Source organism: Saccopteryx bilineata, chromosome 6 (genome assembly GCF_036850765.1).
Source record: "Saccopteryx bilineata isolate mSacBil1 chromosome 6, mSacBil1_pri_phased_curated, whole genome shotgun sequence".
Lineage (NCBI taxonomy): Eukaryota > Metazoa > Chordata > Mammalia > Chiroptera > Emballonuridae > Saccopteryx > Saccopteryx bilineata.
In genome coordinates, this window is record NC_089495.1 from 116,926,975 (window position 1) to 116,948,186 (window position 21,212).

Genomic DNA, 21,212 nt, shown 5'->3' on the forward strand with positions numbered 1-21,212 from the left:
TGAGCAGTATATTTCAAGTTTTGTTTATTTATAAAGATATGTATATAAACACAATTGTAAAGTATAAATGTCTCAAAAATTATATTAATTTTCCAGTGAGACCAAGGTGATATGTAATTTTATAGAAAAAATATATTTCCAGTGATATTGTTAGTAATAGTGATTATTGCTTCATTTTTCCATTCTTAGCCAATTACATGATTTCTGGCGTTTGGATTACTGGGAAGATGATCTTCGCCGAAGGAGACGATTTGTTCGTAACGCATTTGGCTCCACACACGCTGAAGCGTTGCTCAAAGCTGCAGTAGAGTACGGTTAGTACCAATGCCCCTTATGCACAAATACTTCTGGATGTAAGGTGGCAACATTACATTTGTTGTCTGATTATTTCTTTCTTTCACTAGCATTTCAAATTCTCATGTCATAACTCAAAAATATTATGCTCTGCTTTATTCTTCAGCATCATGTAGGCTACACATAATCAACCCAGTATTTTCCCCAGCTTGATTTATTGAAGGAAGCTGAAGCTTGATGCTTCAGCTTCCTTCTAAGAGATTAAAGACTACTAAATTGGTTATTACCTAACATCCTTCTCATATAGCCTAAAACAAGAATAAAGTCAACTCTTTTTCAGTGTCTTTCGAACTTTGGTGATGAGGAACCAAGGTGAAAAAATTGTATACTTTTGGTAATCATGTGTTCAGACTTACATATATTTTACCTATACTTGCAGGTGTGTATGTACACATACACATGTGCATGTATGTATATACACACATGCAAGTAAGTTAAAAGTAATGTGTGAATATACATACATAATGAAATATGTATACTGTTTATATATATACATGTACATACTTGTATTTAACTGAAACAGATGTTTTATTAATAATCTCATTACAGAGCATTCTCTATTTTAATTGTGTTCTATTCTTTTCAGTCAAAAATAAAATAAAATAAGTATGCTTACTTAAACCCCGGTCTTCCAGAGATCGCAAATAAACTTTGAGAAAGATTATCCCACATTAAAGATTCTATCAGTTACCACACTACACTAGAACTGTACCCTAAATTGTCCTTTTTCAATAAATAGTGTAATAGTAACTATAAAATATTTTTGTAATTTAATAAAAATGTTGCTACTTTTAATTCCCATTCACCAAGAAGAATGCATAGGAATATTTTGTCTATTTATACATTTTTAAATGCTCTTAACAAGTTAAGTTTGATTATTCATCTCAGAATTTTATGGACTTGGAAAAAACAATTAATACTGTCCATATAATTTTGTTATTAACTACTTTTGTTCTTACAATTTTGTTTTTATGATAATTTTTATTCGAGAATAGTAAGTGAGCCATCTGTTTAAAATTTACCATAGTTTATAACCTCTAATAACAACATTTACGTTCTTGATGGATTGAATGGAGAAATATTTTATTCTAGTAAAAAGAAAATGTGCAAAGCTTTTAATATTTGTTGTGCAAGTAGTATGCAAATTGATATAACTTAGAAAGGCTCAAAATATAATTAGGCCCTGGCCTTTTGATCAGGGGTAGAGTGTCAGCCTGTCATGTAGATGTCCTGGGTTCAATATCTGGTCAGGCCACAAAGGAGAAGCACCCATCTGCTTTTCCATCTCTCTCTCTCTCTCTCTCTCTCTCTCTCTCTCTCTCTTCTCCTCCTCTCCTGCAGTCATGGCTCTATTAGAGCGAGTTGGCCCTGGGCACTGAGGATGTCTCCATGGCCCCCGCCTCAGGCGCTAAAAAATGGCTCTGGTTGCAACGGAGCAAGGGCCCCAGATGGACAGAGCATTACCCCCTAGTGTGCTTGCCAGGTGGATCCCATTCAGGGCGCATGCAGGGGTCTGTTTCTGCCTCCCCTCCTCTCACTAAATAACAATAAAAAATGATAAAATAAAAATTATATATATATATATAATTAAATTAGTACATGAGGATTTCATATGGACTGTTATACCTAAGATAGTAACTTTATACAGTAAAAGCAACTATGAGAAACAATATATTAAAGAAAATTATAATTGACCAGTACTATAGGGGTTTTCTTTAATGAACTTGAAAGATCACCTAAGGATTTTAGAGCCTAAATCCTTTTAGTGCCATTATAAAGTGAGGTATTATTTTTGTGCTCTGTAAAACAGTTTCTTAGAATTATCTACTGAAAGGGTATACTTTATAATATGAATTTAAAATTATTTAAAATTTACTTCATATATACAACTTAGAATATTTTATCAATTCATCTTGAATTCATCTCATTTGAAATTAGAAATATCTAGAGATAATTTGTGGTAAATGTTACACTGGAAGTGATATTATGAGCGATGCTGATTTACCAAAGCTTTAGTGTAAATAGGGCCAACATGATACCTCTTTTTGGGCAAATGAATTTGTAAAATTTATATATTTTTTAGTTTGCTCACTTATATTGTTAAAAAATGGCATTGGGCAGCCACATGTGTGCTTGCCCGCAGAGCAGGGCAGTTGATTTCAAATTGCAAATTACCCTCCTGCTTGGGAAGGGCCATTGTCTTGCTAATGTTTGCTGGAAGAGGGGTCTTTGTGGGCCCAGCCAGTTTTATGAGGAGAGAGGAGAGAATGGAGAGAATGCAGAGTGCTGAAGAAGAAGCCAGTTTTGCAGAGAAGAGAAGTAGTGCAGATGGGAAACCAGAACTGAGGGGCTTTGCGAGCTCCGCTGAGACTGATGGGGCTTTTGATTCTAGGAGGAACCGGAGAAGATTCTCCTGGTTCTGTAACCGGAGAATGTGTCAGAGCTTTGTGAGCTCTGAATGAAAGAGAAGTGGTTTTCCTGCCTCTTTGCTCGTTGGTCGGTGCAAGACTTGAATAAAGGAATAGCCCACCAGTTTCTGGCTCCATTTCTTTACCGTCTGCCTGAATCCACTGGGAAATCTGCATGGCCACAATAGTGGAGGCCACTGGCCATCCACTGCTGCAGTCAGCATTCTACATACTGCTTCAAAAGGGAGTCTGTTAGGGAAATACTTGTTTCGATTTTCCATAAAAGTGGATACTTTGTGTGTTTAATTTGTAAAATATCTCTATTATTAAACCAGCATCAAAACCTGTCAGAAACAAATTTTAAAATATTTTACCTTAAAATCTCTTAAAACTGATAGTCATGTTTTAGTAACATAGTAACTATTGTTAAAGAACCTAAACTAAAAAATAACACTAATTTTCATATAAATAAAAGACATAGGTGATACTAAACATCGTCTGTATGAAAGAGAAGTGCATGTTAAAATGCGTAGTGGTTCAAGAATTTCACATACTGCATTGTCAGCACTATAAGAACCTGTTATCACTCTTGAGTGTTGGGTTCTTTGACAGATAGATGTAAAGAGGTATATGTTCTTTTTTTATTCATATCTAAAACAAAGACCACATGTAAGCTATAAAATATCCACAAAATCTACATTATACTTAGGCCAGAGTCGCTGTGGCCATTCTCAAGGTTAAGATCATGTAATGGAAGACAAAAGAGAACTGAAACAATTGTACCTCCAAATACAATTCTAGTGTATACTTCTTCAACTGTTACCACCGCTCACAGCTGCAGACTTCTGAAAGACTAGAAAGCAGGGAGCAAAACATGGAGGACGGGAAGAGGGTGACTAAAGGTATTTCCCAAAGTGATCCGTCCACAGAAATAGAAGGAGGAATTGCATATCATCAAGCAAAAGTACAGTATTGTTACCTTCAAATTCTAAATGTGCCTTCTAACCTATGTACAAAGTACTTCTTCAGAGGAAATAGGAAATATCAGTAGTTATGATAAAGTACTACTTCCAATAAAAATAGGTGTTGAAAATTTTAACTGAAGACATTTTTCTTTATGTTTTAAAGAAAGCTTTGTATTCACATATTGCCAAAATATCCATATAAGAGTAAAGAAACTCAGCCCATCGTCTGGCTCTGTGCCCGCATTAAACGTTTAATTGTGTTTAAGTACCTTACGGCTTGGCCGTGTGCAGACTAACATTCAAATGATGGAATGTTTGGTTTGTGTGGACACAGGGAAAGGGCATAACTCTAGCACAAACCTACAAATTTTGAAAGAGCTTCAAGAACAAATTGAAATTCAATCTATTCCTTCCTCTGCATTAAGTAATTACAATATTTCAGTTTCCCTGTAAATTCTATCTGCAAATTAAGCATTAGATGCACAGAAACTCCACTATAATATTTGGTCAAAAATATTTTTTTATATTCACCCACATTGTGGCAAAAATGTTTTAGAAACAACAGAATATTTTATGAATAGAACATTCAGACTAGACTAGAAATAATTGACTCGGTGATCAAAGTTTTCAGAATTTTAAAGTTGTACAACCTGAGGGAATAATCTTAAATTACTTAATTGGGAATAAATTCATGGTCATCCAAGCAATCACTGGTGTTTTGAACACTGTCTGGTATCCTTGTTCCTGTTGTACACGGTTTCACGAATGTGAGCCTCTAGTAATATGATAACTGAAACTGAATTAGCAGACTCAGTGTTTTAGTAAAAATGTTTTGAATTACTTGATTTTTCCTTTAATTCAGTCAAACATTTTAGATTAGATTATGGTTGAATTTTCATGTGATGGACAGAAATAATTAGCCATAATTTGGGTTTCTTGACATTCTCTTTGGGTAACTTATTTGGATCCACAAAACAAATGTATTAGCAATGCTTTCTTTTAAATGAACAAATTGAATATATTTTCAGGGAGATATAAAGACAGTAATTTTACTTCATACTTACTTTGTAAAGCTTTCCATTAGATTTCATTATTAAAACTTTTGGTTGACCTTTTTCTGTTGGAAAACATCCTTAACACTGATGGAGTTTTTCATTCTTCTTAGTAATACTAATGAGTTGAATAATTTATGAGGTTGTCATGTGCAAAAGATTTGGTGTGATTTGATATACTTGCAGCCTCTGGTGTTGAAATGTGATTAATAAAAACCTAGAGGCATGTAATTTTTTTTCTGGTGTTTAATTCTAATGTATGTATTGAATGTGTTATATAGGAGATTTTAATAGTAAAATCTCATACAAGTATAAATTTAATTGATTACCAGGAATTTTATAGACCATAGAAATTGAGAATAAGGAAAATATTTAAACCTCATAAATTAATCTTCTGACCTGTAAGGATTTTTTCTTCAGGAAAAATTAGCTAATAAGGAAATGATTGAAAAAGGAGGATTTTGTACATTATTTGTATGTTTAAATAAAACCTATACTAGTTAACTTCCAGGCATGAAATGCTTAATGATTATGCTGTCAAAGAATAGTACAAATCTTAATAAGTTTGCGGTCTTTGTTGATTGTCAGTTATCATTTAGGATTCTATCCCTTCCTAAATTATATTGGAACAATGTTTTTTCAAAGCCTGAGATTGCCAGCTCCCGACGTCTGTGATCAAAAACAACATCTTAAATAGGTCTGATCAGGCGTTCCAGGGGAGGGCAGGCTGCTTCAGCCAGGGGTAAAAAAATATGGAGCAAAGATGACGAAGTTAATCAGTCATTTCTTTGGCAGTAAATAATAAGATATGCTGAGAACTGCAAATGAGAACATCTTTAGGTTCCTCAGAGATGTGTCTGCTTAACACCTGATTTATCTAAGCTTGTGAAGCCACCAAGATTTGACCTTGATGAATAAAAGTGACTCTGTAATGAATCTGGAATTAGATTAGTTTTGATGGTATACACATGCTACCGTAACGTGCTACTTGCAGTCATCAAGCACTGCAAATAAAAATACGCAGCAATACAGTCGTTGAGAAAGGAGCTTCAAGTGATCTGACTTCATATTTTTTCTGACTTTAGTGTTTGAAGAGTTTAAGTTACACTTGAGAAAGGTGATTTGATTTTATAACTAAATCACCTATTGTTTATTATGTAGGGACCCTAGCAAATGTCTTAGTATTGGTCACTGATAAGTCCATTTGGGTTGGTGTTCAACTATTAATTGAATCTCCATATCCATAATGAATAAATCATCTAATTATGATTTAAATAATTTTTAAAAAATGTTAATGGTGTACATTTTTTAAAGGAGAACAAGAGAGACAAGCAGGGTGTCCTCTCTCAGCTCATCTTGGTGACTCTGTCATATTTTAATATCATGGCTTTGTCTTTATTCTCTGGTTTTTATAATTCCTCACGATAACTAAGACAGATTATATAATGCTGTGATAAAATGATTATAGATGCCTCTAACAAATTCTGGGTAGCTTTTTATATCAATGGTTTCAACAGCTCCCCAGCTTTTCTGTCAGAGCTTCAGATTGCAGGCTGTAAACAGATTCGGAGGAATTGAGAGACTTTATTAATGTAAATGCATTTATTATCCTTTACATGCCATGCATGTGCTAGTTGCTGGTTTCAGACGCAGAAACATAGTTTCTATTTTTTCCTAGCACGTACAGTTGTTCAGGGTGGTGCTTCCCAACAGAGGTGGAGGCAGGGTACTGTACAAACTTAATGGTTAGAGACCATGAATGCCAAGGAGAGCTCTCCCAGAACAACACAACAGAATTCCAGCCCAAAATGTCATTGGTAGCAAGGTTAAAAAATCCCGGTCTCGTGGAAAGAAATAGTATAAATGATTATCATAGAGAGAGTTAGTGGTTCACAAAGGAACACAGGGAAGATGGTGACTAACGCCAAGCCTAGTGACTGGGTCAGCTTCAACTACAAAGTAATTACTTATGAACTGTTGTGAGAGAAGACTGGGCATTTACCAGGTGAGGAGGCAAGAGCAAAGATGATAACAGTAATTACCAAAGCATGAGGGCAGGAATTATTCTATTTCACTTAGAGTATCCACATTAAGACAATTTTATGTACTTTAGCTGCTATTTTTATTTAATTGGTAATTGATTTATTTTAAGGTTTACTCACATTCAGTCATCATTTTCAGTAGCAGCATTGAAGGACAGGATTTCTATGGAATGGATCTATTAAGTATGCTATTTTCAAATTCTGAAGTATATTTTTTATGTCTGTACTTTATTCCACTTAAAGCATCAAAAGCTCTTAAAGATAAGGAACTGACAAAATTATATTAATCGATTTGGAGCTGAATGGCATGGAACTATTTATAATCATGCTTATGTGTATATGTTTTTCACTGAAATTATTGGGGTGACATTGACTAATAAAATTATACAGGTTTCAGATGTACAATTCTAGAACACATCATCTGTACATCATGTTGTGTGTTCACCACCCCAGGTTACATCTCCTCCATCACCTTTTACCCCCCTTTCCCTCTTCTACCTCCCCCCACCCCACTTTTTTTCACATAATCACCATCCTACTGTCTGTATTTCTCAGGGTTTTTCTTTTCTTTGTTTAATCTGTTCACTTTTTTCACCCAGCCCTAAACCCCCTTTCCATCTGACAGCTGTTGGTCTATTCTCTGTATTTATGAGTCTATTTTTTTTGTTTGTTAGTTTATTTTGTTCATTAAATTTCACATATAAGTGAAATCCTATTGTACAGTACTTATCTTTCTCTGACTGGCTTATTTCATTTAGCATAATAATCTTCAGGTCTATCCATGCTGACCCAAAAGTTATGATTTCTGTCTTTTTTATGGCTGAGTACTATTCGTTGTGTAAATGTACCATAGCTTTTTGATCCACTCATCTATTAATGGACACTTGGGTTCCTTCCAAATCTTGGATATTGTAAATAATGCTGCAATTAACACAAGAGTGCATATATTCGTTCAAATTAGTTATTTGGATTTTTTTGGATATATTCCCAGAAATGTAATTGCTCAGTCATAAGGCACTTCCATTTTTAATTTTTTAAGGAATCTCCATATTGTTTTCCACAGTGGCTGCACCAGTCTGCATTCCCACCAACAGTTCACAAGGGTTCCCTTTTCTCTATACCCTCGCCAACACTTGTTTATGATTTATTGATGAAAGCTATTCTGGCAGGTGTGAGGTGATATCTCATTGTGTGTGTCTGTGTGTGTTTCCCATTGATTTCACACACAGAGGAAGGCGGGAAGGGAAAAAGAGAAAGAGAGAAGCATCAACTTGTTGTTCCACTTAATTGTGCACTCATTGATTGCTTCTTGTATGTGCACTGATTGGGGATTGAACCTGCAACCTCAGAATGCCAGACAACCAACACCTTTCCACTGAGCCACTCTGGCAAGAGCCTCTCATTGAGGATTTAATTTGCATTTCTCTAATGATTAGTGATGTCAAACATATTTTCATTTGTCTACTAGCCATCAGTATGTCATCTTGGAGAAGTGTCTGTTCAGGTCTTTTGTCCATTTCTTTATGAAATTTGGGGGGGGAGGGGGTTGGTGTTGAATTTTATAAGTTCCTTATAAACTTTGGATATAAAACTCTTGTCAGATATATCAGTGAATATGTTCTATTCAGTGGGTTACCTGTTCATTTTGTTGATGGTTTCCTTTGCTATGCAAAAACTTTGCACTTTGATGTAGTCCCATTTATTATTTTTCTTTTTTCCCCCTTGCCCAAAAAGACATAGAAAAATATTGCTTTGAAAAATGTCTGAGATGATACTGCCTTTGTTTTTATTTTGGGATATTTTATGGTTTTGAGTCTAACATTTAAGTCTTTATCCATTTGGAGTCTATTCTTGTGTATGATGTAAGAGGTGGTCTACATTTTTTTTTTGCACATATCTGTCCAAATTTCTCAACATCATTTATGGAATTGACTATATCCCATTTCATGTTATTGCCTCCTTTGACAAATATTAATTGAATATAAAGGTGTGGGTTTATTTCTGGGCTCTCATTCTGTTCCAATGATTTATGTATTCTGTTTTTATGCCAGTACCATGCTGTTTTAATTACTATATAGCCTTGTAGTATAGTGTGATTGGGTAGTGTGATTCCTCCAACATTTTTCCTCTTTCTCAAGATTACTGTTGCTGTTTGGTGTCTTTTTTGGTTCCTTATGAATTTTTTGGAACATTTGTGCTCGTTCTTTGAAATATTCCATTGGTATTTGGATAGGAATTCTGTTTCATCTATACATTGCTGTGGGTAATATGGACATTTTTTTTAATTTTTATTAATTTTAATTTATTGTGTTTACATGGATTCAAATGTCCCACCAAATACAACTACCTAGCCTCCCTCCACTCAACACCCTCCCCCCTTCTCTCTAGGATTTGCTATCCTGCTATCTATATCTCTGTATTATGTATATATAATTTCACAAATCCCTTTGCCCTCTTTAATACCATCCCCTCATCCTCCCTCCCTCTGACTGCTGCCGTCTGGTCCCTGTGATCTCTCCTCTGCCTCTGTTTCGTTCCTCAGTTCACTTTGCTCATTAGATTCCACATATAAGTGAGAACATATGATATTTGTCTTTCTCTGCCTGGCTTATTTCACTTAGCATAATAGTCTCCAGGTCCATCCATGTTGTTGCAAAAGGTAAGATTTCCTTTTTTCACGGCCGTATAGTATTCCATTGTGTATATGTACCACTGCTTTTAAATCCATTCATCTACTGAAGGACACTTGGACTGTTTCTAGAACTTGGATATTGTAAACAATGCTGCAATGAACATGGGGGTGCATGTCTTCTTTTGAATCAGTGATCTGGTATTCTTAGGATATATTCCTAAAAGTGGGATACCTGGGTCAAAAGGCAGTTCCATTTTTAAATTTTTGAGGAAACCTCATACACTTCTCCACAGTGGCTACACAAGTCTGCATTATGACAAATATTGGACTGCAGACACCAGCAGTGCAGGAGGGTTCCCTTTTCTCCACACGCACGCCAGCACTTATTGTGTGTTGTTTTGTTGATAAGCGCCATTTTGACAGATGTGAGGTGGTATCTCATTGTGGTTTTAATTTGCATTTCTCTGATGTTTGGTGATGTTGAACATTTTTTATATGCCTATTGGCCATCAGTATGTCCACTTTTGGGAAAGTATCTATCTGTTCAGTTTTTTTCCCATTTTTTAATTAGATTATTTACCTTCTTGGTGTTGAGTCTTAGAAGTTCTTTATAAATTTTGGTTATTAACCCCTTATAAGATGTATTGGTGTGAATATGTTCTCCTATTGTGTGCGTTCTCTTTTTATTTTGTTCATATTGTCTTTAGCTGTGCAAAAGCTTTTTAGTTTGATATAGTCCCATTTGTTCATCCTGTCCTTTATTTCACTTGCCTGTGGAGATAAATCAGCAAAAATATCACTACAGAGATATTGGAGAGTTTACTGCCTACGTTTTCTTTCAAGATGTTTATGGTTTCACTACTTACATTTAAGTCTTTTATACACTTTGAGTTTATTTTTGTGAATGGTTTAAGGTGGTAGTCTAGTTTCATTTTTTTGCATGTACCAGTCCAATTTTCTCAACACCATTTATTAAAGAGGCTGTCTTTACTCCATTGTATGCTCTTACTTCCTTTGTCAAATATCAATTGACCATAAAGGTGTGAGTTTATTTCTGGGTTCTCTGTTCTGTTCCATTAATCTGTATGCCTGTTCTTATGCCAGTATCAAGCTATTTTGAGTACAATGGTCTTGTAGTATAACTTGATATCAGGAAGTGTGATACCTCCCACTTTATTCTTCATTTTCAAGATTGCTGAGGCTATTCGTGGTTTTTTTTGTTTCCATATAAATTTTTGGAATATTTGTTCTATCTCTTTGAAGTATGCCACTGGTATTTTGATAGGAATTGCATTAAATTTATAGATTGCTTTTGGTAATATAGATATTTTAATGATGTTTATTCCTCCTATTCATGAACACAGTGTATGCTTCCACTTGTTGTATCTTCCTTGAATTTTTTTAATCAATGTTTTATAATTTTTCAAGTACAAGTCTTTTACCTCCTTGGTTAAATTTACTCCTAGGTACTTTATTTTATTTGTTTCAGTAATGAAGAGGATTGTTTCCTTAATTTCTCTTTCAGACAGTTTATTGTTGGTGTATAAAAATGCCACTGATTTTTTAATACTAATTTTAAATCCTGCTACCTTGTGGAATTCATTTATCAGGTCTAGTAGTTTTCTGACTGAGACTTTAGGGTTTTCTATGTACAGTATCATTTCACCAACAAATAATGATATTTTTACTTCTTTTTTTCCAATTTGGTTGCCTTTTATTTCTTCTTCTTGTCTGATTGCTGTGGCTAGGACTTCCAGAACTCTGTTGAATAAGAGTGGTGAAAGGGGGCACCCCTGCCTTGTTCCTGATCTTAAGGGGATTGCTTTTAATTTTTGTCCATTGATTATGATGTTTGCTGTGGGTTTGTCATAGATGGCCTTTATCATGTTGAGGTATGTTCCCTGTATTCCCACTTTGCTGAGAGTTTTGATTATAAATGGTGCTGGATTTTATCAAATGCTTTTTCTGTATTGATATAATCATGTGATTTTTTTCCTTCCTTTTGTTTATGTGATGAATCACATTGATTGATTTGCGAATCACATTGATTGATTTGTACCAGCCTTGCCTCCCCAGAATAAATCCCACTTGATTATGATGTATGATCTTTTTCATGTATTGCAGGATCTGGTTTGCTAATATTGTTGAGAATTTTAGCATCTGTGTTTATCAGGGATATTGGCCTATAGTTTTCTTTCTTTGTAGTGTCTTTGCCTGGTTTGGAATGAGGATTATGCTTGCCTCATAAAAGGATCTTGGAAGTCTTCCCTCCTCTCGAATTTTTTTGAAATAGCTTGAGAATGGTAGGTATTAGTTCTTCTTTGATTATTTGGTAAAATTAGCCTGTGAAGCCATCTGGTCCAGGACTTTTGTTTGCTGGGAGTTTTTTGATAACTGTTTCAATTTCATTTGTTGTAATTGGACTGTTTAGGTTTTCTGATTCTTACAGATTTAGTTTTGGAGATTGTATGTTTCTAGGAATATAACCCTTTTACCTAGGTTGTCCAGTTTTTTGACATACAGATCTTCATAGTATTTTCTTAAAATTTTTTATATTTCTATGGTATCAGTTGTTACTTTTCCACTTCCATTTCTAATTTTATTTATTGGAGTCCTCTCTTTTTTTGTCTTGATGAGTTTGGTTAAAGATTCATCAATCTTGTTTACATTTTCAAAGGACCAGCTCTTGGTTTCATTGATCATTTGTATTTTTTTAGCCTCTATGTTATTTATTTCCATTCTATCCTTTATTATTTCCTTTCTTCTACTTTCTCTGGGCTTTATTTGTTCTTTTTTCTAGTTCTTTTAGATGCAGTATTAGGTTGTTTATTTGAGCTTTTTCTTGCTTCTTAAGGTATACCTGTAATGCTGTGAATTTCCCTCTCAGGATTGCTTCTGCTGTGTCCCATAAATTTTGAATTGTTGTATGTTCATTTTCATTTGTTTCAAGGAAATTTTTTATTTCTTCCTTGATCTCGTTTTTAACCCATTTGTTATTTAATAATATGGTATTTAGCCTCCAAGTGTTTGAATGTTTGTTTTTCTATTTTAGTTGATTTCTAGTTTCTTGCTATTGTGATCAGAGAAGATGCCTCTTAAATTTATTGATATTCATTTTGTGTCCTAACATGTGGTCTATCCTAAAGAATGTACCATGAGCACTTGAAAAGAATGTATATTCTGCTTATTTGGGGTGAAAATTTCTGAAGATATCAGTTAAATCCAGTTGATCTAATGTGTTATTTAAGGCTGCTGTTTCTTTGTTAACTTTCTGTGTGGGGGATCTATCCATTGATGTTAGTGGGGTATTAAAATCTCCTACTATTACAGTGTTGCTGTCAGTCTCACCCTTTATGTCCATCAAAGTCTGCTTTATATTTTTAGGTGATTCTATATTAAGCGCATAAATATTTACAATGCTTATGTCCTTCTGTTGGATTGCTCCCTTTATCATTATGTAGTGACCTTCTTTACCTTTGCGCCTTTGTTTTAAAGTCTGTTTGGTCCGATTTAAGTATTGTTACCCCAGCTTTTTTTTCATTTCCATTTGAGTGAAATACTTTTTTCTATCCCTTCACTTTCAGTCTCTGTGCATCTTTTGTTCTGAGGTGGATCTCCTATATAGACAGCATATGTACGGGTCCTATTTTTTTATTCATGCAGCTACCCTATGTCTTTTGATTAGGGCAGTTAACCTATTTACATTTAAGTTTACCTTTGCTCTTATTATAGCAGACCCCCTTAACATTTCTTGCACTGCTGGTGTGGTGGTAATGAATTCTTTGAGTCTTTTTTTTTTTTCTGGGAAGCTTTTTATTTCTCCTTCAATTTTAAATGATAGCTTTGCTGGATAAAGTAGTCTTGGTTGTAGGTTCTTGTTTTGCATTACTTTGATTATTTCTTGCCAATCCTTTCTGGTCTGAAGTGTTTCTGTTGAGAAGTCAGATGTCCTTATAGAGGCTCCTCTGTAGGCAATTAACTGTTTTTCTCTTGCAGCTTTTATTATCCCTTTTAGTCTCATAACTTTGGCATTTAATTATGATGTGTCTTGGTGCAGGCCTCCTTGGGTTCCTCTTTAATGGGACTCTCTGTGCTTCTTGAACTTGTATGACTTTTTCCTTCATCAATTTAGGGAATTTTCAGCTATGATTCAGGAGCCCTTATGATGTGGATGTTGTTTCTCTTCATGTTGTCACAGAAGTCTCTTAGAACTTCTTCAATCTTATTGTGTCTCTTTTCGTTTTCCTGCTCTACTTCTTGCTTATCTTTATTTTCTCTTCTAAATTGCTGATTTGATCCTCTGCTTCATCCAGCCTGCTGTTGGTTCCTTCTAGTGCAGATTTTATTTCTGATACTGTATTTGTCATTTCTGACTGGTTCTTTTTTATGATTTCAATGTCCTTTTTGATGCTTGCTATGTCTTTATTTAAGTGTTCATTGTGACCATCCATTGTTGCTCTAAGATCTTTGAGCATTCTAAAAATTATTATTTTAAACTCTACATTAGGTCATTTAGTTACTTCTATTTTATTCAGTTCTTTTTATGGAGATTCTGTTGTTGATTCATTTGGGTCGTATATCTTTTTCTGCCCATTTTGTCTGTGTATTAGATAGTGTTGTCTGACTTCAAACTTTTTGTATTGTCTTTGTGAGAAACTTGGGCTTGGTCGTACTGACCTCCAGGCCACCTGTTTTCTTTGTTCTAGGAGTGATTCTTGAGGGTACTATTTTTATTCCTGTTCTATTTGAGTTTTGAATGCAGTTGGACCTTTCATGGGTACGGTTATCCCTTCAGGCTGGCTGGCTCTAAAGGTCAACCTTGATCATGTGTATTACACATTGTGCAATGTCTGTCCTGTTGGATGTATTTGTTCTCCAGTGTCTGGTACCAGGTATACTTCTCCTTTGAGTGTGCTGCTTGTGTCACTAGCTGAATCTAGGGTTGGTGCTGTCTGCCACTCACTATTGGTTGTTTTGGTTCTATATTTTCTTGGGTTGGCATCAGCTTGTTTGTAACCCTCTGTGGACTGCCTATCTGCAACTACTGCTCTTTTTGCTGTTTGTGTCTTCATTGTCTGTGCCTGGGTAGTGTGGGAAGGACCAACCTTTGTATAAAGATTAGCTTCCTTCAACTTAGAGATGACAGCAGCTTCGTAAAAGCCCCATGCTCCATAAGATTTGCCTCCACTATTCTGCTGCTGCAGTTCCTCTTGCAGCGGCCTGGTCTCCCCACAGAGTATTATGTAGAAAGACTATAGTATGGGCCCAGGCTGACCCCATCCAACCAACACTTCTGCAGGTTGCAAGCTTGTTGGGTTCGGGCAGCTGAAGTTGGGAATACAACATTAGTGAGACTCCCTACTTCAGGGGACTCTTGGTCGGGAGCTCAGTACAGGGAATGTGGCCCCTACTCCAGAGCCTAATCCCTCACCCACTCCTGGATACTCAAATTTTATTTCTCCCCAACAAGATAAACAGCAGGTTCAGATTGAAGTGGGCCTGACAGTGCCCTCTGCAGAAGTTCTTGCAGCTGGTGAGAACTTGGTGTCAGGTAGGGGGACTGACAGAGTCCTTTCCTGGGGCTAAGTGTGCCCCACAGAAAGTGGATAAACCCCTCGACCAGATCCAACAATAGGCTCACAGGGACCCACACTTTAAGTGTCCATGCTCCAAGCCTTTCTTCCTTCCCCGTGTGGAATCCAGCCCAGCAATGCCGGATATCCAGCACCCAGCCTTGCTGAACCGATGCTGTCTGCAGCTGGCCACTGGATGTGCCATCCCTGGGCCTCCCTGGCAGGTACCCAGCACAGATCAGTGGGAGACACTGCCCATGACTTGCCCTCAGCAACCTTCTAGGAACTACAAGCAATCCAGAGTCTGTGGCTGCCTCTGCTGGGCCCAGGTGCTCATGGAAATACCAAACTGCACACTTAGGCTGGCTTTTACCCACACTGGCCCTGCAGTAGGACCCATTTCAAAGGCCAAGTTTCCCCGAGTCCCGCCTCCTACAGGCTTTGTCTGCTTGCTGGCTGCTTATTGGGCTCAGCCACTGAAAAAACCTCGGCTAGAGTCTAGCACCTGCAGCAATTCAAGGATTAGGAAGGAGAGTGGGTTTGGCTCTGCCCCTGGACCCAGGTGCCAGTCCAGACTTTTTTTACAGACCTCAGTAGGGTGTGGCCCCAGGAGTCCAGTGGGTATGGCCTCTGAAACCTAGAGTTGTGATCTGCCTGCACTCTGGACAATTTCCACTGAGTCTCCTGTGAGGTGGAATTATCAGTCTTACACTCAGGAGAATGGAAGCGTGGCGGAGGGGAGCTCCGGCCTCGGCACCAGAAAACCGAGTCACTAACGTGCCCTTGCCTCCTGGCTTCTCAGCATGACCCAATCACCATGACTAGAGCAAGAGGTACTTCCAAGGGCAGAGCAGTTGTCCCCCCCCAACTGGTGCCACTAAGAGGGTACTACTCCACCCAAGAAATATGGCACCTGCAGTACTAGAGATTTACTCAGCACAAGGGTTCCAGTGACTGTCCTCCATAGTGTCTCTCCCTAGGCCTCCAATTTTACACTCTCCTTATGCAACTCTAATCTTTTCAACACTCTCTCCACTGGAGCCCCAGGTAAGTGCCTGTGAGCGAGATTTTCTGTGTGAGCCCTTTAAAATGGAGGCTTTGTCTCTGAGAACTCTGTCTCTTTCTCGTAGAAACCCAGCTCTTTTCACTGCTATGTGCTGTGTGGGGCTTCTCTTCTAGGCTATGGAGCTCTGGGCTTGGTCCTGAGCATCCATACCTCTCAGGGTGACCCTTCCCACAGTAAGTGTCCCTCCAGACTCTCAGCCACCACTCACTCCTGGGAGTGGGGCAGCCCTGTCCACATCTCCACCCTTCCTGCCAGTCTCTATGTGGCTTCTTCTGTGATCCTTGGTTATAGACTCCTCTTTGTTTAGTCCAAATTTGGTGTTTCAGGATGATTGTTCTTAAATTTAGTTGTCATTTAATTGGGTCCTGAGAAGTGGCAGTTGGAATGTCCACCTACTCCATTGACATCTTTCATTCAGTATGGACATTTTAATGATGTTAATTTTTTTTTTCTATCCATGAACGTGGTATATATTTCCACTGATTGTATGTTCTTTATTCTTTCTTTAATGTTTTCTAATTTTCTGAGTACAGGTCATTTATATCCTCGTTTAAATTTATTTCTAGGTATTTTATTCTTTTTCAAGTAATTGTGAATGGGGTTGTTTTCTTGTTTCTCTTTTGACAGTTGATTATTGGTATATAAAAATGCAACTGATTTGGATATTTATTTTGTATCCTACTTCTTTACTGAATTTATTAGTTCTAGTAGTTTTTTTGTAGAATATTTAGGGTTCTCTATATATAGTATCATGTTAGATTAATGTTTCATAATGTTTACACCCCATTGCATTTATTTATAAGTAATTACCACACAATATGATAAATATATTCATCAATGTATATTAAAATTTCTATGTGAACTCAGTGAAGGGGGCTGTTTAACTGAAGAAATAAATTCTAGCTATAGTTGAAATGATGCATGGAGATCTTCTCAAGCCAATAACTGGTATGGTGGCAATGTAGAGAAAGAGACCACACAATCTAATGTAAGGTGTCAAAGGAATGAAAAATGGTGCTGTGTGATGGAGCAAAGGACAGTGTGGGGAGATGTATGAACATGAGGCTAAGAAGGCTGTTTGGAGTCATATTGGGAGGAATTCATAAATAGAGCCATAAGAGAATTTTTATATGGGAAAATGATAGACCATAGAAATTAAGTGACATGCTAATTAATAAAATGGTAGATCTAGCAAAAACCCAATCTAAATATTTTCCTACTGTACAGTGTGTTGCTGTCAATAAATTTTAAATTTTCATAACTATAAGAGCATTGTTGAACATTTTCAACTCTAAACTTAACTGCATCATTTTGACCTACTCTTCTAACCTATCATTTATATAGGTATATCAATATAGATGAACTTAGTGTCATTCATAGGATGTGTAGTCTGTGTCATTTATCAAAACATATTTTTAAAATGTTTTTGGTGCTTGCTTTTAAAGTGCTTTAAATCACCTATATTTCTTTGCTATTCTACTTTTTTATAATTAAAGAAAAAATTTTGTTATTTTTTTATTTTTCCATGTCTCTGAGTCAGTTGTTTACCTATCTAAAAACATGTCCTATCCTGTTTCCCAAAGATTTAAAGTAAAGTTTCCACACTGAATTTTATGATAGGTTTTAAAAAGAAAATCTAAGCATCATGCCCCAGGTTAATGATGCCTGCCATCCAGAGCCAGAAAATGTCAACCCCCATCAGCCTGCATTCAGAGTGTCCAGTTTAACTTTCCTTTCATTCCAGCAGTTGCCAAAACCTTCTCCCTTCCATTCTGCTCGTCATCTGCCAGCTCCCCTCTTGACTCATGATGCAAGGTCTCTTTTCTTTGTTCTTGTTTCCATTCCTTCCTCTCCTCCTTCATTCCCTCTCAACGTTTCTTCTTCTCTTCTTTCCTTCTCTTTCTTTCCTTTCCTCTTTCTTCCTCTCCACTCTCCGTTTGTTCCTGAAAAGAAACATGCTCATTGTAGAAAATCTAGACTATGCCAAAAAAGATTTAAGGGTGCGAGGGGAAATCACTGATAAACAACCATGTAAAGGTAGCCGTCTTTACCATTCTTGAAGTATTTATTTCATGCCAGTCTTTTTCTAAGTATACTGCAACATAGGGACCAGACACTATGCTACTTACTCAATCACAAAGATAAATAATACATCACCTCTGCTCTTGATGATATTTAGAGGGTTCTTAATTGAGCCAAGTTTTCTATATGTTTTAGCATTTTTCCACAAGTTGTGTGTTGTGTGATTTTTAATATAATGAAATTCTATTTAAAATCTGCAGTAAGGTACATTTGGTCTAAAATGTAGAGGGAATCCATATTTATCATCTAATATATATTCTTAAAATATAGTTTATCAAATTTCCTTTAAAAAGCATAGAATGCAGTTTTTTATTCACTCCATTAAGAAGTTTATTAAGTTAGCATTTCATACTTATATAATACCATACTTAAATTTAATAGTTTCTTGCACCTTTTTAATTGCATTTTTCAGTTTAAAACTGCTGTTTATGAATATCCCCTTTGTTGGTCTGCTCTAAGAAATATTGCTTATGTATGAATATTTTGAATTAGGAATAAATGAAATTCCGTTTTTGCTGTCAGACCCAAATTGTAAAAATGCATTGCATGTCTTTGAAAATCAGTACACTCTATTAGCAGGCCTGTCAATATAAAAAGTGCATTCCCTTTCCACCTCTTGCTCTAATAGCTTTTTCTGTGTTACTCTGAGGCAGTTCACATAATCAGAGTATATTGTCAGCTTTCTGGAGTTGGGGAAGCATGAAATGAAAATCACGTTAATATTGATCCAATTCTCTTACTTGCAAGTGTCCTTAGTGTCCTTTTCCACTAAGCAATAACTGTTGATGTTAGCTAGCCATTTTCGCATTTCTTATACTCCTATAAATCGTTTACAAGTGTAACTAATCTGAGTATGGACTTACTACTTAGAATAATTTCTGTATTTCATCGTAATTATTGCCCGTATTGCTAATTCTGCCTGTTTACTATACTGTTGAAGACTTTTCCTCGAGCTTTTCAGAGAGAAGCCTACCTGCAGATATAATGTCTATGTCTAGTTGAAAACAATCAAAAGTCTGTACAAGTTCCTCACTGGTAAAAAACACAAAGAATACTGTACTCTAATTATATGATGTGCTGGAAAGGACCATAAATAACATCAGTTGTTGATTCAGGTAAAGACTACCGTTTCTGAATCAAGTTCATTATAATTTTAAAGCTGCTGTCTGTCTTAGGTTCTTAATTTTACAGTAATATAGATAATATCTATTTTGGATTATTTGGTATTTATTCTTTGTTGATAAAATCTAATTGAAGTGGAAATCACGGTTACAGCCAATGCATTCAAACTAAAGTACCCACAAGTAAGAAGAGAGTAACTCAGTGTATAAATGGTCCACATTTTTTATCTGTATTTATTAAATTTGACCAATAACTACATACTGAGATTTTTACTTAAAGTGTGTGTGAAACAACAAATAGAAACTATATTTAAAAAGAAAGTCTTTTTTTTTATGAAAATAACTTGCTTTTGTCCAATGATTTTGTATTGATAAAGTGAGGTTCCTGACTCAGCATCAGGAATTACAGAGGGAAAAACTTACAGGAAGCCCATGAGTAACAAATGAAATAGGTTCTGAAGGTTTGAAATTTAGGTATTTATATGCACAGAAAGATAAAAATAAATACATGTTAAGACAGACATCTAAGCTGCATTTAATACGTAAATATACCTGTTCCAACCTACATGCAGATTCAACTTAAGAACAAACCCACAAAACATATCTTATTTGTAACCTGTATCACTAACAGTTTATATCATTAGGATTTTTCTACTGCCAAGTGTGTTTGGTTTTTAATCCTGTACTATATAGAAAATGATTGTTTTAGTCCTTAGTCTTTACTCAGTAGGTCTTCATTTTTATCTCTTTATTATTTATGTTTCTTAAAAAAGAAAATACTATGCCTGTGCTACAAAATGAAACACAAAATTTAATTTTGAATTTAAATTACTTACAAAGAAAAATATTTACCTTTTAGTAAACGATTTTTATAGTACATTATATTCTATATATGCAAGTCCTGCTTTTATCTCACATTAAGTTTGGCATAAAATATTTTTGAGTGACAGGTTACTCAATATAATAGTAAACATTCTTTTCTTTTTGAAATGTTCAAAATTGTAAAATTTTCAGTAAATGAAATCATACATATTATTGCTTGAGATCATGTCACCATCTCTAATGTAATTAGTTGAGAGCTATATTTATCTTAAAATCTTTTCCTTTCAATGGATTAAATAACATCATTAGAGTTACTAAAAGCACTGTCCTATAAAAGTAGTTATTGCTCTGATTCTGTCATTAATTATAAAAAATAATCTTTAAGATATTTTAAACTCTTCTTTTAGAATTAATAATTCTAAAAGAAAGTAGGTTTGAAAATAAATTGCAGCATTTTTACATAGGGGTAATTTTGTCAAAATACGTTTTAAGAGCTAAAACATCATATTATGAAATAGAAGATATTGAAAAGAACTTGTTCAGAAAAGATTGCCATCTTGTGAAACTGGTTTTCAGATGTTTAAAAACTATAGAATTTCCTGATATATTACATTTAGATAAATTTAAAATGAGACTAAAATTTTATTCTGCCTATCTCCTTGCAATGGTGGAAAGAAAATAATATATATTAAATGTATCATGTATATTTGTATAATATATATTATTATTATATAATTTTAAATTATGCACATAGCAAACTCTTACTATTCTCTTGTTAATTTATTTATTTTATCAAAACTTTAATGAACATTGTGGAGAGATTATTGTATAAAAAATCTTCTCACATTTCAAAGTTTTTTAGCATTCATTGTTTTATTTTAGCTTTGTAATAATCCTGTGAGAATTCGGTTGAAAATACCCCTCTTTCACAGATTGGGAAACTGAAGTTAAGCAATTTGATCTGGATATATGGTTTTAATATGTTCTTAATGGATGTTTGCAGTCAAAATAAAGTAGAAATTGCAAATCACCTAGTCCAGCTTCCTCATCTATGAGGAAACTAAAGGTCATAAAAAGAAATTCAAATTAAGCCTC

General features: G+C 35.3%; 1 protein-coding gene across 2 annotated transcripts in view; it reads left to right on the forward strand.

Moving 5' to 3' along the window:
• Positions 1-21,212, forward strand: part of NBEA (neurobeachin) — a 740,071-nt gene that overhangs the window by 449,264 nt on the left and 269,595 nt on the right. For both annotated transcript variants that reach the window (XM_066236595.1, XM_066236597.1), the window contains exon 38: positions 190-314. In XM_066236595.1, coding sequence (XP_066092692.1) covers positions 190-314 — 125 coding nt within the window. The remainder of the gene's footprint in view (positions 1-189; positions 315-21,212) is intronic.